The following is a 26,267-nucleotide window of genomic DNA, read 5'->3' as shown; positions in this document are numbered from 1 at the left end:
CCATCTAAAAACAATTGTAATTAACGGTCCAAATGTTTTTAATATAATTATTATTTTTAGTTTTTAATTTTTTTTTATATTTATAATCTCTACATTAAAGATTATATATTCTTTAAAAATTAGGATCAAATAATATTTAAAAAATATATTTATTTTCAAACCCGTATTTCTATAATATGTGGGATAGCCGCATAGAACTGTGTTCGATTTAAAAATTAATATGTGGGATAGCCGCATAGAACTGTGTTCGATTTAAAAATTAGACGGACAAAAATGATTGTGATTTTTTGTACCAAAAAAATAAGTGATCTATTTATCCTAAAATTGAATATTTCCGCCGTTGGGTGGAATAATCAAAAGAAACGGGCGAGAATATAAAATCTTAGTTTAATAGCGAAGGGGGTATTTTGACTAAGGTACGGGCAGCGGGCAGTGGTTTACGGGCAGCTGCAGCCTGCGCACGCCAGTCTCTCTCTCTTTCTCTCACTAAGGAGACCACAAATATAAAATAAGAAACAACATTTTCTCTCTCTAGAGAGTAGAGAGATTGTGCAGAGAATTAGGTGTTTTAGGTTGATGCTCTCTGAACACAAAGTGGATATAGGGGATCTTTCTCGAAGCTCCCCTGATACCTCCGTTTTGTTCTCTAATTGGAGGATCTGGTGAAAAGCTTGGTGGGAATGGATCATGGTAATGGTGGTTTTGCTGAGAATGGTGGATGTTTTGGTGGGTTTTGAGCTTGAGCTAGGGTTTTTGAGCTGAAGTTTTGTGGATATGGTGGTGCTGCTTATTCGGGGCTGAATTTCATGGATCTGAGTAGTTTTACATTGTAGCTAGGGTTTTTTGCGAGGAACGATGGGTGAGATGAAGAGACTGAGAGTGAATCGGGTCAGGTTGTATGTTCTACTGGTTTGGCAGCTGCTAGGGCAAATATGTGCAAATATGGAAGGTACCAATCTGTTTCTTTCTTTTTTTTCCAAGTGCTTTTTACTGCTCATTTTTTGTGCTTGATATGATTTAATGGATGTGAATTGATGAAAAATGATGTTATGAAAAATGGTGTTCGTAGTTTTATCCTTTATCAGGCCATTTACTATCCATGTATTTCTGATGTTGTCAAAATGATAGAGATCTATGAATTTGCTTTAAATGCTTACATGAATTCTGCAATTTTCTTTCCTCTTCTGGTCCATGGCTCAAAGGTGACGGATTTTAAGATTGGTATTGCATGGCCACTGATCTGGTCTATTTAGTAAGATTAAATCCATTATAGCTCTTTTGGCAATTATCAGGAATCTTGAACACTAATGGAAATATCGAAATTATCGCGAACAAATGAGGAAATTTATGGGGGTAACGCACCTCATAAACCCTAGAAAAGGGGAGATTTTGGCGTCCGAAAAGTGAAGATATTTATCATGAAGTAAGACTACCCCAAAGAAATTCACTATTTCCTTATATCATTAGAATTATTTCCTTATTTTTATTCTGTAAATCTCCTCCTAAAATTGCGAGATCTCAGTATTGTGAATTTTCTGGCGAGAAAATTGGTTTTTTTCTCCTCCCTTTTGATATCTTAACCAGTTCTCCCTTTTGATAACTTTCACTATTAAATTCATTTAACTGAAGGTGGATACACTGGCTCTGTGTTTTTGGGCATACTTTTCTCTTAACGGTTCTAGGTTGACATTATAAACTTAATATTTTATTTTGAATCGTCAGTACCATTTCTGATTTGGAAAGGGCTTATAGTTCTTTCGGGGTAAATAAACAGTTGCAGTTGTACAGATAAAAAGAAAATAAAAAGTATCATATGGAGGTCTGTAGGAGGTAACCTTTTGCTGAATTTATTGTACTAGGGTTTATTGTGTGGGATTCGATTGTGATATAACCTGTTTGATTCAGTTGAATGACTACAGAGAGGATTCGAAAGCCTAGAATTTGATGCCAATAGCACCATGTGACTTAGCTACAGCAATAATGTACTATTTTTTAGAAATAAAATTCTATTATATTTCGGATTGGGAGCTTCTGTGCTGCCATTTTAGACTTTGGATCTCTTGCATTGCTCTGGTGCTTGATTTTTCCATATTGTTGCTATTAGTTCTCTTCTGTTAGGGATTAGATTCTCATAGAGGAGATCAATGTAAGCTCTGGTTTTATACTGGTCAACACGCTGATAATCTATGAGTTGGAAAGGAAATAAGAGACCTTCTCCTGAAGCTCCAGTATTAAGACAAGAAAAACAGTTTTTTATTATACCATCACTGGAACTGGTTGCTACCTAATAAAGAAAATGAAAATAGTTTCTCGTTATCCTTAACTAGTAGAAAGCTGGTTGAAGAGAAGGCCATGGTCTCTCTAATCGAATGGTTTTTCCTTTAATAAAGTTGATTTTTGGCATTATGCAATTATTTTGTCACTCCAGCGTCCCTTTGCTTATTTCTTTGTCAGCCTGGATTCAGTTGAATCACTCTAATCTGCCATTCCACATCTTGACTACAAAATTATTTGATTTGAATGTACCTTTAGCATTTACGTGTTTTATGCATCTCGTTCATCATAATATGGTGAGTGCCCAATCTGGCTAACAATATTGAAGATTCAGGCATCCTTTTAGTGTGCTTGATGTCATAATTGCCTTGCACTTTATTTTTCTGATTTAGCAAAATTTCTTTGTATGTGAATTTCTTTCTGAATTTTCTTCTGTAAGTATTACTATTTATTTATTTATTCTTTTAAACCTTCTTCTTTTCAATGTAAAATTATTCAAAATAAAATAATTTGGTAACAATCTTGTGCAATGTTGTCTAACAAAGCTGCCTTTAGAAGATGGGCCCTTGACTATCTTTGGGGGTGTTCAAAATGAAAGAAAACAATATTTTCAGAAGTACCTTAACAATATTTTAGAAGCATCTTCACAGAATGGATGAGGGTTAGGGAACACATCAAGGATTCCATGGTTATTTTTAGAGCCTTAGCCAAGAATTTGGTGATGTGAACCATGAAGGGTGCTATTACAGTAGGTAATGTTGCTTTTAGAACCATAACAAAGGCCCTATAGGCCAATAGGCCTATGTGGCCTATGTCCCTATTGGCGGAACCTGCAGAAATCACCAATTAGAGACCCTACTCACATACTCGCAGCCTGTAGAGCTTTCTGACTCCTCAGAAGAAGAGGAAGAAATGTTTGATCGATAGAAATTGGAGCCAAACATTGTCCTCCAAGGTGACTCGCTAATTGTCATTGCCTGGGGAAAAGAGGATTCTCCCTATTCTTGGAGGTTAAACCATATGCTTAATCAAAATTCTGAGCTATGCTGAGTGTCCTCTATTCGCACCTGAAGGAAAGAAAATTTTATGGCTGATGCCCCAGTAGAGAAATGTCATGTTCTTAATTCATCATCAATTGATCGCCAAACCAATCTATTGTCTGAGACGTATGTTTTTGTTGAACTACACAATTTTGTATCTCATCCATACCAAGGAAACTGTACAATAATAATATGAAAGTTCGTAAAAAAAAGAACCTGTGGACGAAACTGTTGGATGGCTTCCCTAAGTCATCCAACAGTTAGTGACTATGGTTCTGTGTGGCAAAAACAAGAAGCTTGTTCCCATGCTTTAAAGTTTTTTTTTTTGTCTTTGGAGTTTCAGAATATAATAGGATAGGCAGCACCAACACCTTCCAAGGTTGTGCCTCAATGGTCATCATAGATGTGTGGCTATATAGAACTGGCCATGCTATGAAATGTTTGATTACTGTGGCAGTGTTAACATTTGTGTGATTGAGTGAAGAATGTTTTTCTCTTCCATTTTTCTTTGATGTAAGATGTCATGAAAATATGACGCCACAAGTATTTATATAAGAAATAGGTTGCATTTTGTTGTTGTTGCATTTAGTGCCAGAGATGTGAGGAAGATCTTTATGAGGATATGGTTGGGGTTGCATGAGCTCAAGAGGTTATGTTAATGTTGTTTGTGAATTTGTAATTGAATTGAATGGTTGAGTGCAGAGGCTATGCAGTTGTTCTAGCAACTTGCAAGTAGGTGTATTGTGTGTAATTGCAAGAACCTTAGCTGTAATGAGCAGGCATGAGTGAGCAAGTGTTTTGTCTCGAAAGGTTAATGTTCAGAATTCTAGGGTGATGTTCGTTTGTGTTTGTCTATGCATATGTGGATATGCAACCATGCACACACAAATATGTGGAATTGTGGTTATGTATTTGTGTTTGAGAAAGCAAAATACGATCTCAAAATATCGTGGGAAAAGCTTTTTTGAAAATTTAGAAATGTGTGCTCTCAAGGGCCAGATTAAAGGGATATGGTGCTTCAAACAAGAAGGAAAATGTGGTTGTAACTTGCAAGTGTTCTATCTTCTTCAAAAAAAGAACTTGTATGTGTTCTCGGATTGACAAGACTTGAACATTTCAATAGGCAATGAAAAAGAAAGATCAGCCATTGAGTATAACTAAGTTGTGATAACTAGGCTCTAAACTCATTATGCATCTGGAGCTTTATGTGACCGTCACATACAACTGAAACTGAAGGGAAAGTTCTATAGGATGGCTGAAAGACCAGCTATGCTTTATGGGATGGAATGTTGGGTGGTCAAGAAACAACATATCCATAGGGTGAGTCTAGCTGAGATGAAGATGTTGAGATGGATGACTGGCAAGACTTGGAAATTAGGGGTGGCTCCAATAGGCGATAGGATGAGGGAAATGAGACTTAGGTGGGCTGGCCATGTGCAGCGTAAATCTAATATAACACTGGTTAGGAGGGGCAATTTAGTTCAAGTGGAGAATTCTAAAAAGGCAAAGGGAAGGTCCAAATGGACATGGATGAAAGCAGTGAGAAGAGATATTGTAACTTATACTTTGACTGAGGGTATGGCATTTGAAGAGTAGAATGGTAGAACAAGATTCTTGTAGCCGTCCCCATTTGATTGGGATAAGGCTCGGATGATGATGATGATGATGAAATATGAATAGCTTCAAAGTATTTATGACTTTTACAGGTACATTCTTTCTCGTAACATTAGAAAAACACAATTGATACAAGACATTGCGTGTCATATTTATTGAAGTTAGACTATTTATCCTCTAGAGATTAAGTTAGACTATACAATAAAACTAAAATTAAATTATTCTATTTTATAGATTCTGGTATATTATTGCAGTCTGTATTATCAAATACAATATTCTGCATAATATAATGTGGTACATATGACACTTTTATTTATGTTATCTGTCAAAAAGAATAGATATCTGCATCATAAAATGATTTGTGATTGTCCCTTCTCTATTTGCAACGATGTTGAATGTGTTCCAAAGAAAAACAAGTTTCTAACTTTTTGGATAAAGTGAAGAGCCAATATGTTTTCATCTATATCTTAATTGCAATATCGTTCCTTTTCTGCATTGTTCATATAATACAGAATGTAGAGTGGCATGATAAGCTTACTGCCCCTAAATGGTGCTTTTTTTTGTAAATTATCTCTCTTTTCTAATTAATGTGCTTTCATACTGTCTTTCATCATTATTTTTCAGCTGGTGCTAATATTTGTTTGCACCTCTTTGAATAGGCGATGCTCTCCACAGTCTACGAGCTAATTTAGTTGATCCAAACAATGTGCTTCAGAGTTGGGATCCAACCCTTGTCAATCCATGCACATGGTTTCATGTGACATGCAACAACGATAACAGTGTTATAAGGGTGTAAGGGCCGACCTTATCTTTTCTGTTTGAGATATTCAGTCATGTTAAGATGAAAATTGACATTCACTCATCATTCATCACATATGGGTATTTGATGTTCTAATATGGGGATAACATAATTGTATTCCTTTTAACTGATGCATCTTCTGCTGCAGTGATCTTGGAAATGCTGAATTATCTGGTTCTCTCGTCCCACAGCTTGGTCAACTCAACAATTTGCAGTACTTGTAAGCCATGGTCTCCTTGCATTGATTGTGCGTGGAGAGAGAGAGAGAGAGAGAGGGAGAGAGAGAGAGTTTGTCAACTCAACAATTCGCAGTACTTGTTAGGTCATGGTTTCCTTCATTGGTTATGTACGTGAGATGAAGGGGGGGAGGTTTTATCTATGCATTTCCCTGTCTGGACTAGGCCTAGACAGTCCAATTCATGTGATTCAGTCAAATTGCCTGAGTCGGGTCATTTTGTGGTCTGATATGATTTAGACAGTTTACTCCTTTCATTTATATTTCGTTTTAGTTTGGCCAAATGCCTTTTTTTTTTTGTTATTTAACATTATTAGAAGAAAATGGAGTGGTAAAAAAGGGATTCTATACTATGAGATTATTTATCTTTATTATAAGGCGTTCAGAATTACTCCTAGCCATTAGATGTCAAGTTGGATGGCTTGGGGTTTGTCACGAAGTTTGAGAAATTTCTTTTGAACTTTGAGTCTAGTTAATGACACTCTTGCAACCACCCCATTTGAAATCTGACGGGCAAGAGTAGTTGTGACCTCCTTGTACTAAAAGAAAAGTGGTCTCTTTGTATATTTTAAAAAAAAAAAAAGGAAAAAGAAAAGATTTACACAAAGTATTGAGTTATGATTGACCTTTCCAAAAAAGGAGTATTTAGTTATTTTTTTGTATTGTAGGGAACTCTATAGCAACAACATAAGTGGGATGATTCCTAGTGACCTGGGAAATTTGACGAACCTGGTCAGCTTGGATCTCTACTTGAACAAATTCACCGGTGGCATCCCTAATTCTTTGGGCAAACTCACGAAGCTCCGGTTCCTGTGAGAACAGCTATCCTTTGTCTTTCATTTTTTTTGTCATTTTTCTGTTCATAGTTCACTCATGTATGCCCATCTTGTTATATATTTGCGTAAAAAATGTATAGTTCTTTTTGTCCAGAAGTATGCCATTAATTTAGTTAGTTTGATTCTTAGTATCTGCAGTCTCTACAAAGCATTTCCTATTGATGTCTTCTTTTGCTGATTGTGACACTGTGTTTAGTTCAACAATCTTGATTTGCAATAAATTCATAGCTTAGAGGCACCCATGAGGAGAGGAACTCTGGAACACCCATGAGGAGATGGCAAGGGAAAATCAATCATCATCGTCCCACACTTCCCCTCATGGCCGCAACCTGTATCTCCCCCGGTTTCCTCACAACATCACATAAAATATCCCATCCTACTTCCATCCCACTTTCTGAAAGTCTGAAACTTCTTTCTCACTGGGCCTCCAAGTTTCCCTATTCATCTCCAAAATCCTCAAGCGAGAAACCCTTTCCACCTCAACCCTTCCACTGCCCTTCTACACCACTTACCTCCATTTCACAACCACTCTATCCTGGACTCCACCCAAAATCCTACTTTGTCCTCAGTTACGAATCAAATTCACCCTCAAGTGTCTGCACCACAACCCACCAACACTGTGCCAGAAGCTTATTCTCCAACAGCAGGCACATAAACATCATCAAGGAAAGCATAACGTCAGAACGGGTTATTGTAATGAGACCTGCTGTTGTCCATACTTCAGCCCTTGACCACAGCATCACAGGCATCATGGATTGGGCCAACAAAAAGTTGGTGAACCACATCTCTGGCATCCTGCAGGCTGCTTGCGGGGGACAAATTTCCATTTTTGCTAGAATCACAAGATGAAGACTATAGAATGCTCAGATCAACCTGACATAGATTCAGAGTAACCTTCCTTGAGAGCGGACCCTGGCACCCTTCATCCGGCTCCTTAAACACACCCTCTTAAAACCTAGATCCATGCCATGGACATCCCTGTCCATGCCTTGAACTTTGAAATCTTGAAGGCCATTGGAGATGTCCTGTGGCAGTTCATCCAAATCGACCGGTCCTCCGCTGCAAATTCCCCTGGTCCTCCTCATCAAAATCTTCAACTCAAATAGCATCCCAACCTCAAATCTTTCTTTCTGTGATGCAATCCGAGTTCCATGTCCAGATAACCAAATTCTCATCGTGAAACCTCAAATTGGCTCCCCTATTATTTCCATCCCCCATGCCAAGATTTGGTCCGTACAAGCATCACAGCTGGTCCGCCTCCTCCTTCGTTTGCCTAAGCTGTGGCAAAAATCTTTCAAATTAGCCTACTAATGTCTGGGAACTGGTAATGAGGAGAAAATCCTTGCCAAAAAAAAAAGGAACAGCTGCTGAATCTCTACCCAAAGAAGGAAAATTCAACAACTACGCATTTTCAGAAAAAAAAAAAAAAGAATTGAAAATTCAACAATTGTGGGGACACAATGGACCTTAGTGAAAACTTTTGGAGAATATGGTTGGATGGTGGGGTAACTGGGGGTAGTCAGTTACTTACCTCATATTTCATCCCATAATGAATATCTCTCTTGGCCAAACCTGTCCACCCACCCATCACCCTCGTGTTCAAATCCTTTTTAAGTTCCCAACTGTTCCCTTAATACCAGACTCCTCACTTTGCATGATGCCACCATTAAACTTAAAGCCACAGCCTCCAACCTCCAAGAGGCTATTGCTACATACCACTAACCTGGTTCCTTGTCCTGTCAACCATGGCCTAACAAAAGGTTACTCATATCTTTCTACTTTTCCCCTCCAAAATATACTGTCCAATCCCCTATCAGCTCTATTCTCCATTCCCCATCAAAGTCCCTGTTCCCCATTCAATAGCCTCCTCTTCTTCTTCCTAATCACCAAACCCCTTGCCCATGGCTTCCCTCCCATGGAATCCCCAAAACTTAGGGGAGTTTCCTTTCTCCTGTCTCTGGAATCATTCTTCTCCTGAGGATACATCTCCTGTATTAGATGTCCGATCCTCACCCTCAGACACAGATTTTTACATCTCTGTATATTGACAAGATTGAAAGGATTTCAAAGGCTGGAAGGCAACATCCCTCAAACGCTACAGGTAATGCTCAGTTTACTGTGGCTGCATTCATGCTGTAATGAACACCTTCAGAGCAAACATTTCCAAATGGCATCCCAAACTCCAATAAAAAAGAGAAAGTTAAAGGTTGTGGGTCCAACTTCGACCACGACACTACAGGAAAAGCACTTACCATCCACCAACCTCCCTAATTCCTTCTAACGACCAGCCTCCTTTGTATCATGGCTATGACACCTCCCAATTGAGAAATATTGCTTGGAACATCCCGGGCTTGGATGACCTCTCGAGAAGAAGTGTCATCCAATTGCACCCACAAATATCTCCTCACTAGTACTGAAACAAGAAAGGAATCATTAGGTCTTTAAGACATTCCGCCTGTTTAAAGTAGAACACCTGTGGCGTAATTCTTCTTACAAGCCAAGGGCATCTGTGGTCCTATCTGGGTCTGGTGGACCTCCGTGCTAACTCAACGAGCCTCTTTTATTGCCAGCTTCTACATTTGCATCTTCCAGAACTCTAATGGCCTCATACGAGACTCCATGGCCATCTATAGCCCCCATAAGATCAAACATCAGGGCCCTCTTCTGGGCAGAACTTGATCATATCCAATATCTCTTCTATGTTCCTTCTGTATTTGCAGTGATCAATGTCAGTCACTTGTCCTTCAAAATAAACATGGTGGCAGGATCACCGCTTGTATGGAAAAATTCTTCCTTTATCTCCAAACAAAAAACTTACTACTCATTGGTGTCTCCGACACCTCGTCAAACCACTCATCATTCCCCACTCTGTCTAAGTTGGACAAATTTCTGGTCAATCCAACCTGCAAAGACCTTTTCCGAGGAGTCCACTCTAGATCCTTACACAGACTTGTCTCTGACTTACACACCTATCCTTCTTGCTGCCAAACCAGTCCAATTCAGTACTCAGTCCTTTAGGTTCAAAAGGATGTGGTTAGAGGACAAAAGGCTCCAAAGTCTGATACCCAATGGTGGTCCTCCTTCGAAGTCCTAGTCTGGGTGACTAAACTCTGCAAAATCTAGGACTTGTGAGGCAGAAGTTGATAGCTTGGGACCAGGACTTTCAGCTTTCTACCGATCAAAAAAGAAATCTCTTTGTCAGGAATCTAGTAACTAGGCCTGCTTGAGGAATTTAATGATATTTCAATTGTGGAATAAATTGAAAGAGACACCTCGAGGATCGACCTACAAAATACCCTCAAATAGGAGAAATTTTTTTGACACGAGAGAGTCAAATGGCTAGAGGACGGTGATAGAAATGCGACTTCCTTCCACTAAATAGCAAACTGCAGAAGAACCGATTCATTTCAAATTAAGGATGACAGAGAAACATATGAAAACCACAGCAATATCTGTTGTGTCATCACCTCCTTTGAGAACCTCTCTGCAGAAGACATCGTGTCAGACCAAAGATACCCTAAATTCAGTCCCAAACTGTCGCTTAGAGCAGTTCCTGGTCTGCGAGATCCTTCATCTAACTTGATGTGCTCAATGCCATTACCTAGAGGCTTGGGCTGCTCATGGAGCCTGATTTTCCTTGCCTGCCTCAAAGTCCAAGCCTTCAATTGGCTTGCCATATCAAACAAAACCCTTACCACCGTTCATCTCCAAAAGAAGGGGTTCAATTAACCTATCTATGCATTGTGTAAATCTAAGAGGAGTCCATTCCTCATCTCTTCATCCATTGTGATCTGGCCCCTAAAATCTGGTCATCTGATAACCTTTTATTGGACCATTCATTTCAATTCTTCAAAGGTTATCAGATTTACACCATTTTTTGGAACTCCAAATTCATGGATTTGAGGTGGAAATGAATTTATAATGATATAGGATGGTTCAGGTCCAAGAATCCTTGAAAACAAGGGAAGACATTAGAATCGGCAGACTCACCGAAAAACTTTCCTTGATTATTTATGATTGCAGATACATGTATTACTGGCAATGCTATGAATTGGATTTTTATTTTGCATATACTTTTTCTTCATTTTATTACTAGAACTTAATCTTGCATTGCCTCTGTAACTGTCTGTGGAAGGATAGCCGGCTTAACAACAACAGTCTCACTGGCGGCATTCCAATGTCTTTAACTAATGTCAGCGCTCTGCAAGTACTGTGAGTGCATTTCCTCATCCTCAGTCTCTTCATTATCCTGTTAAATTTCTTTCCTTTTTTAATCTTTCATTTGGCTCATGTACTTTTCCTTGTGATATTGGCTCCCATGAATTCAGAGATCTTTCAAACAACAATTTATCTGGAGAGGTTCCATCCAATGGCTCCTTCTCACTGTTTACCCCCATCAGGTACAAACATTGTTTTCAATATTTTCTGATGTATGTCCTAATTTTTTTCTTTTTGAATGTCAGTTTTACATTTTTAATTACTATTAAATTTTCAGTTTTTATCTTAATTTTGTGATTTCTGACACTTGGCTCCTTATCGCAGTTTTGCTAATAACCGCGGTCTTTGTGGTCCAGTAACATCACAACCTTGCCCAGGAGCTCCTCCTTTTTCTCCTCCTCCTCCATTCTTTCCCCCACCACCTGCTTCTAACCAAGGTGGTAGTTTTTCAATCTGTATGGATCTTATATATATTGGCTTTTTGGTTTCATATATCTAAGCTACTGATGTTTAGATAAAGTTGTTCCATAATTTCTTTACTCCTGCATTCGAGAATTAGATGTAGATTCATGCCTTTAAATAATTACATCTTAGGTAGAATACAATACAGAGAATGCTAAGCCTTACTTGAACCAGCTTTGTGCATCTAAATTTATTGTAACCCTAGTGCTTTGAGCGCTGAAGCAATTATGTTAATCACATTATTTGGAACTTATTCGCTTGTGTTAAATTCCATCTCAGGAAGAAATAGTGCATCTAGTACTGGAGCAATTGCCGGAGGAGTTGCTGCAGGTGCTGCTCTACTATTTGCTGCACCTGCCATTGGCTTTGCATGGTGGAGACGAAGGAAACCGCAGGAACACTTTTTTGATGTTCCTGGTAAATACATCCATCAAAATTTGGTTGATAGATAGGCAACTAAGGGAAAGTATTGTATACTAACTAATCACATGAACTAGTAAAACTATGGTGTGTTGGGGCCATCCCCATCCAATGAAATGATGGATGTTGATGGAGGAGAGTAGGGCCCATCACTGGAGCGATATCCTGTTCTTGTGGTCCTACTCTCTCTATTACCCTCTGTCACTTGATTAAACGGTGATGATCCAAATGGACTATTGTTTTCTGTAATCCACTGGATTATGGTATTCTTTTCCCATCTGGCTTCCCCCATTCCAAGTCTCGAATCTGGCTTGTGTATTTCAAAAGGAAAAGAAAAATCCTATATTGGTTTCTCACTCTTGCAGCTGAAGAGGATCCAGAAGTGCATTTAGGTCAGCTTAAACGGTTTTCGTTGCGGGAGTTACAAGTTGCAACAGATAGTTTTAGCAACAAGAATATTCTTGGTAGAGGTGGGTTTGGAAAGGTGTACAAGGGGCGTCTAGCCGATGGTTCATTGGTGGCAGTGAAGCGTCTCAAAGAAGAGCGCACACCTGGTGGTGAGCTTCAGTTCCAGACCGAGGTAGAGATGATCAGCATGGCTGTGCACCGTAACCTTCTTCGACTACGAGGCTTTTGTATGACGCCAACCGAACGGTTACTTGTTTACCCCTACATGGCAAATGGAAGTGTTGCATCATGTTTAAGGGGTACTTATCTGCCCCTTTAGTTGCATATTCTTTGCATATCCATTAATATTCTCGATTTGAGTGCCTCTATTAATTCATGACATGTGGGTGGGTTTGTGTGCTTGTGTGTGTGTGTGAGAGAGAGTGAGAGAGAGAGAGAGAGAGAGAGAGAGAGAGAGAGAGAATCTTGCTGATTTTCTACCTGTCTTGGGATTTTCTCGATTTGGATGTGTATAAGAGGGGAGGAGAAGATATGCATTTTATTTATTTATTAAGTTTTGTACTTGGCATGAGCATATCAACTAATGGAATGGAACTGTGATTCGAAAGGAATTTGGTACCTTTTTTGCAGAGCGACCAGAAGCAGAGCCACCACTCAATTGGCCCACCAGGAAGCGGATAGCCTTGGGTGCAGCAAGAGGACTTTCGTATTTACATGACCATTGTGATCCCAAAATTATCCACCGTGATGTGAAAGCTGCAAATATCTTGTTAGATGAAGATTATGAGGCAGTGGTTGGAGACTTTGGCTTAGCAAAGCTCATGGATTATAAGGACACCCATGTCACGACAGCTGTTCGTGGAACAATTGGGCACATAGCTCCCGAGTATCTTTCCACAGGGAAATCTTCAGAGAAAACTGATGTTTTTGGTTATGGGATTATGCTTTTGGAACTGATCACTGGACAGAGGGCATTCGATCTTGCTCGGCTTGCAAATGATGATGATGTCATGTTGCTTGACTGGGTTAGTCATATGAATCTCTTCTTTATCGTGCCATTGTATATTTTCTGCATCCTCATGTTCTTTGCATGCAGTCTCTTATTAACTATTGTTTTGAGGCTAATAATGATATTTGGTGAGGTTTAGTTTAAACCAGTGTTTGGAAACTTGGTGAGTCCAACTTGAACAAAACAAGCTGATTTTCACTGATTCCCATGATTTTATTATTAGTTTTTTTAGGACTTGACTGAGTCAAATTGCCTGATGGACTCGACTGAGTCTGGCAGACTCGGCTAAGTCAAATTGCCTGATTCTGGGCTTTGGGACCCTAGCAAGTCTTGACCCAAATCCTACAGGTCATTGTGCATATAATAGCTCTTGATATTAGCAGCAGGGTCCATGGCTGGGATGAATGAGCTTTGAGATACATTGTTTTTTTTTTTGATAAAGTTAAGCTTTGAGATATATTGTTGAATGAGTAATTTGGCTCGACGACCTAGTGATGTTCATGGTTTTTGGACATTAGGATTGAATGCTGCTGTTCCAAAACCTGGCATCTTAGAGCAGGTTTAGTTACTTTGGGGTCTAGAGTTCCAAGGTTTTAGTTGTGTAGTATTTAAGGATGAGTTGCATATTCACCCAAAAACAGGGCCGAGTTGAGTGAGTTTCTAGGTTTTATACGGTACATGTTTTTTTAGATTTTTACATATATTAGTGTTAGTAATGAGATAGGCATAATATTGGACCTCTCCACTTACTGTAGATTATCCTTTTCAATGTATTTTGAATGCCTCAGTATTAGCTGTTTTTTATCTGAGAGTGAGAGATCCCTGTCCTTTCCAATCCTTATTGAGATGTGTCCTTTTCCATACTTATTGAGATGTGTTGCTTTTCACCAGGTGAAAGGGCTTTTGAAAGAGAAAAGGGTGGAGAATTTGGTGGATCCCGATCTGCAAAACAACTATGTGGAGGCGGAGGTGGAGCAGCTAATACAGGTGGCCCTGCTATGCACCCAAGGGTCCCCTATGGATAGGCCTAAAATGTCAGAAGTGGTGAGAATGTTAGAAGGGGATGGGCTCGCCGAGAGATGGGAGGAGTGGCAAAAGGTGGAGGTCGTTCGGAATGAGGTGGACCTTGGGCCACCCCGTAACTCTGAGTGGATTGTAGATTCCACAGATAACCTTCATGCTGTAGAATTATCCGGCCCAAGGTGACTCAAATCTCTCTTTCACTGTCTCTTTCTCTCTCACATCTGCTTTCCCTCTCTCTCCTCGTTGAGGAGAGAAAAGGGGATTTTATTAGCCTGTGGTTTTCTATTTTCTTTCTCTCTTCTAATGGAAATCTTTGTATCCAAGTGATATTCACTTTTGTGCATATGAATCTTTTGAGAGCCATTGTATCATCCTTGTGCAATTTGGTTGTGTGGGTTGTCGAGCATTTGGTGGTTTCATGATTTGTGATGTACACAGTAGCTAGAGAGGAGATGCTACTCGTTCTTTTGTTCACTTTGTTGGAGATTCAGGGGTAGGCTGGTTATTTCTTGAGAGGAAGGGCTTGCATTTCCCTTATTTTCTGGGGGGGGGGGGGGGGGAAAGAAGTAAAAAGATCCCAAATACGGGACTTGTTAGTAGGAAATAATTCAGGACTCGTGCACTCTTTCATCTGGCTCATTTGTATAATTTCCTCAAGAAGATTTTCCCATATTTCCTTGTGAAATTCTGATGAATTTTCCTGTGTGGTAATGATAAATACAGTGCTTTTTCTGTAGAGCCTAAAACCCAAAACTGCTCCGACATCAATCGCTTGATAACGATTGCTCTTGATCAAAGATGATTGTGTTTAGTGAATTTTAGCTGTCCATTATTGGGAATGGATGGTGGATATCCTCATGGTGTAACTAACCTATGCCATGCACCCCTAAAATAGTCCTAATTTTAGGGTGAGTTTGGTTGATGTAGGGCTATTCGTCCTGACAACATCCATTTTTTTTTTTTTTGACGTCCTCCTGAACTGATAAAACGTGTGAGTAGCTACTGTTACATGGTGTTTTCAATGCAAGCCAGGTTCGAAAACATGGGCTAGAAATGTCTGCACAAAAGGGTAAAAAAATAGAAGAATTGCTTTTCAGTGATTATTGGAATTTACATTTTTAGAAGGGTGAATGTGATCTCATTGTACCGAAAATAAATGATTTTATTGTATACAATTCTTTTGGCTTATAAAAATGATAAGAGCTATGCGTGACTTATGGAGCAATTGCTTACAATTTGGTTTACAAAAACATCTTTCACTTAGGAAAGGGGTTAGGGTTGTGGTGGTAGCATCCCACACGCTGTTATCACATTGTGGTAGCCATTCATACTATTCACACTCGTAATTAATACTTTCAAAATGTAATTCTCTTATCTATTGAAAAAATAGACATGGGCTTGTATTCCCCATTGAATTATCCAAAAAAGAAAAATCAGTCAGTTTCAATATTTTCATTTTTTTGGGCCAAAAATGATCATAACATAGAGCCATGCCATTTCCGAATATGAAATTCGTAACCAAATATGAAATTAAATCCAAATATGAAATTCGTAAAAATCCAAATATGAAATTCGTAACAGAAAGCCCAAGGATGTTCCTATCCCTAACTTCTCCTCCCAGTGAATACTTGGGTCATTTCTCAATTTGTGTGCCATCCCCGCGTAGGGGCATCTTCTCTGTGTTGTTTCAATTTTTTTAGATGTTTAAATCGATTGATACTTGATACAAAATAAAACATTCACAAATCTATGTGTCTAATGGATAATTATTTGGCAGTTAATATGTTTTGTCAACCGGAAAAGTCTGAATAACATCTATTTTAGAGATGGATTTAGAGCTGAAGTGCACCTTAAGCCTATTGCATTTATACTTTAGATTTATATTTTTGCAGCACAAAAAAATTGTGCCAATTATTAGATTTAACAGAATTAAAGTGAATGGTCGAAAATTAAATTTTAAACAATCTTTTTCAAGGTTCAAATCTATTTAATTTTTTAGATTTATGATTGTGATGATTTAAGTGGTGCGAATGACTTCAAGTAAAAGGATTAAAAAAGGTAAAAAATAAATTAAAAAAAAACATGATTGGATGTAATCCAAAAAAATATAAAAATTTATAGCCTCACTAATAAAATTGCTTTTTAATATAACTAAAATTTATGTAGCCGACCTCAATTAATTGTAAAAAAAACTAAAATAATGATGATTGTGATGATTTAGAATATCAACATGTGAAACTTAAAGTCCAAAATTCATTTTTAAGACAGCTTTTGGGTGACTCCACTTAAATAAGTGCTTCAGTTGACACCACCCATCCGCTTTCAGTTGACAGCACCCATCCTTGTCTAAGTATTGTGCTCTAAGATGGCTTTTGGGTGACTCCACTTACTTAAATAAGTGCTACACGTGAAGCATCAAACCAATCTTGTTTAATTATTCGGTTTGGAAGTATTGAAAAAAGATATAAAAGTTTATAGGCTCATTAAAAGTACAACTTTTAATAAAGCAGAATAGTAAATCCCAAAATAATAAATCAGAATTCGCATAACCGATCCAAATTAATTAAAAAAAAACTTTGACGATGATGATGATGTGACAATACTTGGAATCCTAGAAAACCCTTGTGTGATTAACATATGATTAGCATACATGGCCTAATACCAACTTATAAGAAAAACAAATTTGACTAAACATATGTTGTTTTACCCCATTGACCAATTTTGAAGTTCTCCGTATCACATCCTAAGCATGCTTTGGGTTCTAATCATTCATAAATGACAATGAAAATAACATAAGACTTTAAAAAAAAAAAAATCCACCATTTACAACCCATTCTAACATTAATATTTGTGCTTTAAAAAATTGTGAAATATATATATATATATATATATATATATATATATATATATATATATATATATATATATATATAGAAAAAGCTGAGATTAACCCACTAGTTCATATAAACATATGAACCCAACGGCCCAAATTCAATCTGAACCGATCACAGATATCTGATAGTACATGAATTTTATTTTATTTTCTACAAATCCAAATCGCTTGAAATTTTAGACATGTGTTTATAAAAAATAAATGAATCTTCAAAAAATATCAAAAAAATAATTTACATGAAACAAATTGACCAAAATAGCTCCAAAATGTTTCAAAAGGTATTTTGATCATTTTGTTTTTTACAAATATTTTTTTTTTTTTTTTTTATAATTACGAACGCCTTGATGAGAAGAACACACACCTAAAATTTCAAATGATTTAGATTTGTAAAAAAATAAATAAAATTCAAACACTACTGGACATCTGTGATCGTCAGATAAACCCAAATTCAATCCGGACCGTTGGGCTCATATATTCATATGAGCTAGTGGGCTAATCCCAATTTTTCATATATATATATATATATATATATATAGGAAATCGAGACAGAGAGAGATTTAGTTGCAAACAACGAATTTGCCCATCTTTCGTAATGGCATTGACCCAAGTGCTGTTCCATTCTATACACTAACACCTCACTGTTCAGAACCTGAATGTGTATTGGTGCAAATTTGCCAGGGCAATCTTCTCTCAAAATCATTTTTCTTACATTTGATTCTCACATACGTTTCAAGGTCAGGCAAAACTAGCTCAGACTCACTCTGGCTGTCCTCAAACTCCTGGCTAGAAGGCTTATAGTCCTTTCCTCTCCAAACCACAATCTGCTCCTTCTCAAATGTCACAAGAATACAAGGAACCAGATCCTGCACCAACAACCCAAAGAACTCCTTATCAAATTACACATTTGCTTTTCAAATATATAACTTACTTCACAGAAAAACAAAGGAAATATACAATTCGATTTTAGAGGCCAAACAATGGAAACATATTATCACGTTCAGCCAAGTAAGTTCAGACCAAAGTAAATGTCTAGTGCAAGTTTTCGAGTGCAATTCATTGGAGAAGGTCAAGATTATGTTGGAGAGTTGGGACCAAAGCTTTCACAGTTCAAAAACCATGTCAAATGGGATGATGTGATGATGTTGGACCAAGTTTCTAAGTGTCAGTAGTTTATTAATCAAGAGTCGAATTTTCACCTGTCCCTAATTATAAATTTAACAGTGTTATATTTATGCATAGATCGGATCAAGTATCATATAGTATGTACAACAATTACACAACACTGAAACTATCCTTTACTCTTTTTTTTTCTTTTTTCTTTTTGAGAAGTTGATTTTATTAATGAAAACAATGATCCATCTCTAGAAAGAACCAAAGCACTGAAAAGATGTCATATTTAGCAGCTTCAAGACTAAAAGGAAATTGATAGCTGAACTATGGAAGGTTGATTGCAATTCTAACACCCCAATAAAGCTTTGTCTCCTGCCATGGTCGTGTCAGAGACCCTCCAAAATTGCCGAGAACAACGTAAGTGTAATCCCTCAAGAATATCTCACGACAAATCCATAAGCATCTAAATAATAAGTGACAATTTTATGGGATTCTTACTTTATCGAATTAGTCCAAACTTTCATTGTAAGTTATAATTTATAAAATATATCATACAACATTTGAAGCATATAAAATAGTTCACTATCTAATAAAGGAAGAAGTTTATATAAGGCTGTAACCCTACTTATAGAAGTAAGGTTGCAGAAATCTACATCGGCACAATGACTTTTTACTTCTAGCAGGAAGGTTGCCGCTTTATATAAACAGTCAATCTCTAATACATTTGTGCTAAATTTCATAATATGAGGTAAACTAATTATGAAAATAAGGTCTAACAATTCCAAAGTTTATTTCCTGGAATTTCACTATTTCAGTAGTTTTTTACATCTTATTCTATGCATCATTGCATTTATAATGAAATAAACCCAGAGTTTACACACCCTCAGCTTGACGCCTATCTTTTTATAGTCACTCCTTCCCAGGCCCTGGCAATCAATACGGACCAGCTCATCAGTTAGGAATGCATCGCGGACCATGGACACAAGATGGCAATAGACCCCATTTTTGGCTGCAATGACAGTCCATAAGAATCAGAATTCTAAAAGCAAAGACTCTAAACAATAAGAAAATTTAAGTAGCCCTGAAAATCTCACCAAGCTTTGTTAAAACGGGAGCGGCGAGGCCCCTCTTCCTCATTTCCTTTGTTTCTTCAATGGACAAGCCCTCAATTGTTGTCTTGATCAACCTCGGATATACTGGCTCATGAGGTTTCCATAGCATTAATGGAATAACAGGTCTTTTCTTGGGGATATAGTTTCTGCCTCTGTATAAGATGATGACACCACCGTGTCTATGGATGATCAGACCACCTGTTTTTTCCTAAAAGAAAAATAAGAATCAAAGATAGATTCATCAGCAGATAAGTAAATGTCAACCTGGGGCAGGATTAGCAAGAAGAGTAAAGAATCAGTACACCAATTGGCATGATAAAGTAAAATGAAACACAAGGAAATACAATTAATAGTAAATGAACAAGCTTTGACAATACTCATAACAATAAGAACACATATAAAACAAGTTGCTTTAAAAATCAAACCTGGAGTATCTTCCTTGTGCTGATACTCAATGCACTCATGTGCCACCAAGCACCATTAATTTAGTTCACAAATAATAGTCCCTTGGATGGGGAAATGACATCATCCGACATTCTTCTCAATAGGGGGTTTAGAATTTTGTGTATGCACTACACCAACTTTTTTTTTCTCCCGCTAGGTTCAACACTGCCTGCCAACTAGTTTCTCTAAAATCCTTCATATAGTCAGTTTCTCTATTTTAACTGTGAAAATTCTTTTCATCTTTTGAATTTGCTACAGTGCCTACAGGACAAGCTTTAGCCTTAAAGAAGTTCATTGAACATCTACAAATACATCTCCTTTGAGAGGGTAAAATTAAGGTCGTACATGTTCCTTTTCACACTAGTAGTGGAAGCATTTGGCAAATTTGTCAGTATAACGGGTAGCTTGGGGCTGATTGAAGGCTTCAAGGCCAGCCTTAATGATGCATTTGTCACTAAGTTTGGAAATAATACTTTGACGTTTTGTGATAACATTTCAGTACAAGATGAGAACCTAGAGAGAGTGTACCAAGGCAAGAGATGAGGGTTACCGCATCTAGATCCTCACCGGCAGACCTGGCAAAGAAACTAGGTTTTAGAAAAGGATTCCAGACAAAGTTTAGGCATAACATTTTGCACTAGAAACCAAACAAAATGCATGGATTATGGAGAGCTTTACAAGCAGAGATTAACCTTGAATCCTATCCTTGACAGAAGGATGAGCAAAATTAATCGACTTTTGTGTACCATCCAGGCGAATAACATGCCCTTGTTCCATATCCCGATCTTGGTGGCTAGGAAGCTAGGAGAGATTCAAATAGAATTTCAATGGAGAGGTAACAACTACAAGGGAAGGTTCACATGATGAGGTAGGAAGTGAGAGAGTAGACTTGGGAATCAAGCATATTGGATAATCATTCAAATCCAGCATTTCACAACTATTGCATCCACACATGAACAGACAAAATAAATAGACATTAATGTGCAATGGGGTCATGGAAGAAAACAAAGTTCTTGCATAAATATGCGATATTAGCTGCAAAACCCATTACAAAAATATGCTGTCCCACACAAGGCCTATCACACACCTAGTCAACAATAAACAGAAGAAATGCAAGGAATTCCACATTTGCAGTTAAACACAAATCTAAAAAAATGATACATTCAAGAACTTTTGGAGTGAAGCGTTCAGGTCAATTATGTGCAATGACCTAAGGAAAACATTAAAAAATTTCATTGAAAAAAAAAGTCGTTAAACAGTTAAAATTTCAGCTCATTTGAGAGACTTCATTTACAACAATTCAATTTTTGGATAGGCAACAGAGTTATTACTCTAATAATGACATATACAAGGTTTTGATAAACTCGTGAAAACCACCATTTCATACAAACATTGAGTCTGCTGAAAATTGTATGACCCATTTCTCAAGCTTTCTCAAACTTTCTCGAACTAGATGAATATCAGAGAGATTAAGGACCAAAAGAAACAGAGGAAGAGTAATACCTCAAGCTGAGTGCAGACATTTTTCATATCAATGGTAGGAACACCAAGACATTTTATCCGAACAGCCTCAGCATGCTTCCAGTGATTGTGAATATCATTCAGCATGTTATGGGTCAGACCATCTCTTCCTATTATGAATCAAACCAAAAGTTAAAAAATCCCAACACATCCTGTCACTGATATTGTTCAAAATTTCAACTTTGTCACAATTTCATGTCTCTCATTCACTCATGGTCTCTCTCTGTGATATGGTTCAAAATTTTGACTTTGCAACAATTTCATTCTCTCATTCACTCATGGTCCATTCTCTCTCTCTCTCTCTCTCTCTCTCTCTCTCTCTCTCTCTCTCTCTCTCACACACACACACACACACACACACACACACATGGTTCAAAATTTCAACTCTGCAACAATTTCATATCTTGACTCACTCATGGTCTATCTATACTCTCTCTCTACATGGAACCAACCTCACCTAAGTTTACCTGCTGCTTGCACTTGTTCCTCTGATGCTTCTCAATCAAAGACGTTCTCTCTACAGGAGTGAGCGGCTCTCCAAGTATCTTCTCTCTACTCTTCCTCGCCTTCTTCTCCAACTCAGCCTGAGCCTTAGCCATGGCGTCCAAGCACCCAGGCTCCACGGACTTCACAGTGGGCTTGATCGCCGGTGCACAAGTCCCCGTCCATTCTCTGTCTAACCTTGCCGGTCCAAATGGCGAGTACTTTGGCTCTCTTAGCCCTATTGCCTTCACCAATGAGTTGCTCTCTGTATAGCTAAACTTGATATCAAAAGGAAGATCAGAGCGAACAGGTTTAAGGCCCGTTCGATCCAGAGACGAGGGTGGTTTATACAAAGGTTTGGGTTTAGGGTTTCTGAAGACGGAGTTCTGGTTTTTAGGGTTTAGAGAGGGGGGAGGCTCGAAGGAATAGTCTTTGAGCTTTGAGAAATGGCGAGTTCTGAAGATAGAGGAGAGCTTTGGGATTGATGGCCTGAAGAACATTTGGGTTTCTTGGTATGGTTTGTAAGCTGCAGAGAAGGGAAATCAGGTTTCCGGGTTAGGGTTTCTGGAGAATTAGGGTCTAAAGGAAAAGAGCCATGAAGCTTTGAGAAATGGCAAAAGTTGCAGACATTTAGGGTTTATGCGAAATTTCGGCTTCTCAATTGGCTGCAAACTTGCACGACTTTAAAGGTACACATAATGGCAATCACGGTCGGTTAAGAAAACAGAGGGTCAACATGAATCATCATATAATTAAGGGAATAAAAAAGTAGTGATACATATGGACAATCATCGTCCGTTCAGAAAACAGAGGGTCAAGATGAAGCATCGTATGTAATTAAGAAAACAGAGGTATGATGCAATTAAGAAAATAAAAAATACTGTAATTTTCAATGTAGTTATACATATGGACAATCATCTTCCTTTCAGAAAACAGAGGGTCAAGATGAAGCATCATACGTAATTAAGAAAACAGAGGTATGATTCAATTAAGAAAGTAAGAAATCTGAGCAGAGGGTCAAGATGAAGCATCATATGTATTTAAGAAAACATAGGTATGATGCAATTAAGAAAATACAAGATGAAGCATCATATGTAATTAAGAAAACATAGGTATGATGCAATTAAGAAAATAAAAAATCTTAACGGAGGGTCAAGATGAAGCATCATATATAATTAAGAAAACAGAGGTACGATGCAATTAAAAACCGAGGTATGATCAATTAAGAAACGGGTGCGGTTTCTATTAGGTTGCAACCTTAAACAACCCAATTAAGGTGCATCTCTAAATATTTTTGGTGTAAAACATTTTTAGGATTATCTGAAAATCTATTTTCATCTCTAATTATAAAATTTAAGCTTCAAAAATAATTAAAGTCAAGTAGATCTATAAACATATGAAAATCTTGAAATAAAACTATCTAGATAATGTGTTGTAAGATACACTATTTTTGAGACTCATAAAATCTTTGTTTTTCATATTCATACATCTCGATGTCGAGATGATCAATTAGAAAGGTTTTTCAACATTAAAACAACCTTTTTCCAATAGATTTTTGAGATGCATATGTAATTCTACATTTTAAGGTTGCAACCTTAAATAAAGGAGGTTCAAGAAGGGTTTGAACCTCCGACCTTGTGGTTAACCTCTAGCCAACCGAGCTATTTCTTGTATGTGCTATAATTTGAATAATAAAAATAAGTATTGTATAATATAAGACCATTGATTTTTGGTACTAGGAACTTACAATCATTTTTAGCTATTGGATGTGAAATCTAATACATAAAAGTGTCACAACATTCAAGAAATTTTATTTTAGATTTTTTGTCTAAACAATGATACATTTTCAACTACCCGATTTCAAATCTAACGGCCAATGATTGTGATTTCCTTATATTAAAGGTAAATCATCTCATTGTATACATGTTCATAAAAATAAACTATTTTTTAATATTATTTTTATAATAAATAAGCTATTTATTTAAGAGAAATTTATCTAAACACCCGCAAGGGAAGACTTATTTTAGCAATTTACATTTTAGAACGGTTTCAATATGCATTATTTGACAGGTATTTGGAAATTAAATAGAAAGATATGGGTAAATCTTTAATAGGTAATTTGATCAATTTTTTCTTTTTTAAATTAAATTTTTTAAATTATAAAAGCAATTATAAAGTAAAAACTAATAAAATCTCATATATCATATTTAAACAAAAAAAACAAGAAGAAACTTTAAGGAGATTTCCTAATTGAGAGAGAGAGAGAGAGAGAGTATACAACTCTCTTTGATCTACTTGGCTAAGGATTCCCAATCGTGTTCTTAGGGGATAAGATGTGAGTCCTTTTTTTTGTTCTGATGGCTTGGATTAAATTAATTGATTTGTAAGGTTATCAATGCACCATATTTGAAAATTCGATGGCTTATTAATATAAATATCTCTTATTTTTATGGCATTAAAAAGTTATTTTTTATTTTACATATTTTATACCTTTTCTTAAAACAAACCCAGTTCAAAATTCCAAAGTGTTTTTTTTATAGGTGATATATTGGTTTAGAACTTGATGTTTTGAACCACCTTTTTTGAAAAGTAAGATTTTCATAACATTTTATTCCCAACCACTTCACTCAAAAAAAAAAAAAATCATTTTTTGGTTTAGAACTTGGGTTATGAACTAAAGACACGTGTATTTTATAAGCAAGTAAAATATTCAGAACTTCAAATTCTGAATCAATCTCTAACTAAAAAATAACTAATAAATATTAAAATGACCAAAACCACATTGAGTATATTTCATGTGTATTTTGGTGAATTTAATTTTTTTTAATAAATACTCTTAGTGTGTGAAGGTTGGATGTACAAGTACCCCGAGTTTCCAGTAAATTTGATTTGTAGAAGGATATTAAAATACAACCATGCTCATGTCATGAGATTATGACAACGATAAGCCACGAGCAAAGTAGTAGAGAAATTTGCTCATCGGCATTTTTAAATGTTTTCCACACATACTGGCCTATCGTACATAGATACTAACGGGTGTATACATAACACTGAAAAGAGTATCAGAAATTTGAACCTTGAGAAATGATATCTAGATACGACACGTCTATACAATATACAAATATCTAATTATATGTGTATGTCTATATATACATATATTAAAAGGAAAAAGTTTATATAGAGTCGAGGCTCTAAACAATCAAATTAGAGCCTACATTAAAAATTTCACTAGAAGAGGTTGTTTTGATGCCCAAATATCTTCAAATTAATCATCGCGACATCAAGATGCATAGACATGAGGAAAAAATTGATTTCAAGTTTTGGAAATAGTATATTTTTTAACGCATTTGTGACCGTCAATTTTCAAGTTTTTATAGTTTTCATAGATATGTCAATCTACACTATTTTTTAAGCTTTAAACTTTGTAAATAAAGATAAAAATATATTCTAAGGCTGTCATAAAGATTTCCAATATTGGAACCACATTTCTTGTTACTATTTGAAGGTATGCTCTAATTTGATTGTTTAGAGCTTAGGCTCTATACAGACCGCACCCATATTAAAATCCATTAGTTACAATAATACTAAAGCATAAAAAATAAAAAATAATTAAATTAATAGTCCAAAAAAGTTACTAAATTTTATTCATCAAAAATTATTATAGACCATTCAACGTGGCATGGTCACAATATAGAAAAAAAACTACAAAGTATTAGCTAATTATTAATTCAAAATGTGTCACCCTTATTTTGGGGTAGATACTCTGAAATGTATTGCATTAATGAAAAAATGTTTGAGACTCCATATTAAACGGATAACTAGAGGGAAATATGAAAATATAATCCGGACCAAATTTGGCCATATGCCTCTCTCATTATAAAAACAAAGGGTTTTACACACACACACATACACATACACATACACGGACGCATGCATGCATACACACACACACACACACACACACATATATATATATATATATATATATATATATATATATGAAAAAAGCTAGGGTTAGCCCTCTAGTTCATATGAACGTATGAACCCAATGGCCTAAATTGAATCTGGGCCGATCTGACGATCACATATATCCGGTAGTACTTGAAGTTTATTTTTTTTTCTACAAATCCAAATCACTTGAAATTGTTGGTGTGTGTTCTTCTCATCAAGGCACATCTAATAAAAATATAAAAAAAATTATCTGTAAATAAAAATGACCAAAATACCCTCGAATTCTTTTTAGGGGTATTTTGGTCAATTTATTTCATATAAAATATTTTTTTGATATTTTTCAAAGATTCACCTATTTTTTATGAAAACATGCCTAAAGTTTCAAGTGATTTGGATTTTTAGAAAAAAAAAAATT

General features: G+C 36.6%; 2 protein-coding genes and 1 non-coding gene across 9 annotated transcripts; 1 reads left to right on the top strand and 2 right to left on the bottom strand.

Annotated features, from left to right (window-relative positions):
* Positions 1 to 418: 418 nt before the first annotated feature.
* On the top strand, positions 419 to 14,709 carry LOC18422347 (LRR receptor kinase BAK1). Its single transcript, XM_006827019.4, has 11 exons — positions 419 to 949; positions 5,588 to 5,720; positions 5,876 to 5,947; positions 6,631 to 6,774; positions 10,939 to 11,010; positions 11,127 to 11,198; positions 11,341 to 11,453; positions 11,758 to 11,895; positions 12,264 to 12,605; positions 12,937 to 13,331; positions 14,207 to 14,709. Exons 1-11 carry the CDS (start codon positions 856 to 858, stop codon positions 14,519 to 14,521), a joined length of 1,890 nt encoding a protein of 629 aa, XP_006827082.1. The 5' UTR covers positions 419 to 855; the 3' UTR covers positions 14,522 to 14,709.
* A 1,251-nt stretch (positions 14,710 to 15,960) lies between these two features.
* LOC148782618 (U6 spliceosomal RNA) lies at positions 15,961 to 16,058 on the bottom strand. The gene has a single exon (XR_016055177.1). It is a non-coding gene; the product is annotated as a U6 spliceosomal RNA (small nuclear RNA).
* A 1,729-nt stretch (positions 16,059 to 17,787) lies between these two features.
* On the bottom strand, positions 17,788 to 22,610 carry LOC18422078 (CRS2-associated factor 1, mitochondrial). Of its 7 annotated transcripts, none has more exons than XR_016054952.1 (7): positions 21,876 to 22,603; positions 21,401 to 21,528; positions 20,590 to 20,698; positions 20,426 to 20,472; positions 19,436 to 19,661; positions 19,223 to 19,350; positions 17,788 to 18,094 (listed from the first exon to the last, which is right to left on the bottom strand). XR_016054952.1 is itself a non-coding variant. In XM_006827018.4 (5 exons), the coding sequence occupies exons 1-5, from the start codon at positions 22,399 to 22,401 to the stop codon at positions 17,867 to 17,869; spliced, it is 1,236 nt and encodes a 411-aa protein (XP_006827081.1). In that variant the 5' UTR covers positions 22,402 to 22,610; the 3' UTR covers positions 17,788 to 17,866. The 7 variants fall into 7 exon arrangements, 5 of the variants coding, with proteins under 5 accessions (XP_006827081.1, XP_088722000.1, XP_088722002.1 ...); XR_016054953.1 differs by having other exon boundaries at positions 20,448 to 20,472; XM_006827018.4 differs by lacking the exons at positions 20,426 to 20,472; positions 20,590 to 20,698 and having other exon boundaries at positions 21,876 to 22,610.
* Positions 22,611 to 26,267: the final 3,657 nt, after the last annotated feature.

Source organism: Amborella trichopoda, chromosome 4, assembly GCF_054954075.1.
Source record: "Amborella trichopoda isolate Santa Cruz 75 chromosome 4, AtrichopodaSantaCruz75HAP2 v2.0, whole genome shotgun sequence".
NCBI classification, from domain to species: Eukaryota; Viridiplantae; Streptophyta; class Magnoliopsida; order Amborellales; family Amborellaceae; genus Amborella; species Amborella trichopoda.
The sequence above is the reverse complement of the archived record's forward strand: the minus strand, read 5'-3'. Positions and strand labels throughout refer to the sequence as shown.

Bases quoted from the DNA above. Each gene is read 5' to 3' on its own strand.
- LOC18422347 (XM_006827019.4), top strand. From the start codon at position 856: ATGGGTGAGATGAAGAGACTGAGAGTGAATCGGGTCAGGTTGTATGTT. The intron at 950-5,587 runs GTACCAATCTGT...CTCTTTGAATAG, and splicing joins AATATGTGCAAATATGGAAG to GCGATGCTCTCCACAGTCTA. The intron at 11,896-12,263 runs GTAAATACATCC...TCACTCTTGCAG, and splicing joins ACACTTTTTTGATGTTCCTG to CTGAAGAGGATCCAGAAGTG.
- LOC18422078 (XM_006827018.4), bottom strand. From the start codon at position 22,401: ATGTTCTTCAGGCCATCAATCCCAAAGCTCTCCTCTATCTTCAGAACT. The intron at 21,529-21,875 runs GTGAGGTTGGTT...GATTCATAATAG, and splicing joins CAAGCAGCAGGTAAACTTAG to GAAGAGATGGTCTGACCCAT. The intron at 19,662-21,400 runs GTATTACTCTTC...TTTTTCTTTTAG, and splicing joins ATGTCTGCACTCAGCTTGAG to GAAAAAACAGGTGGTCTGAT.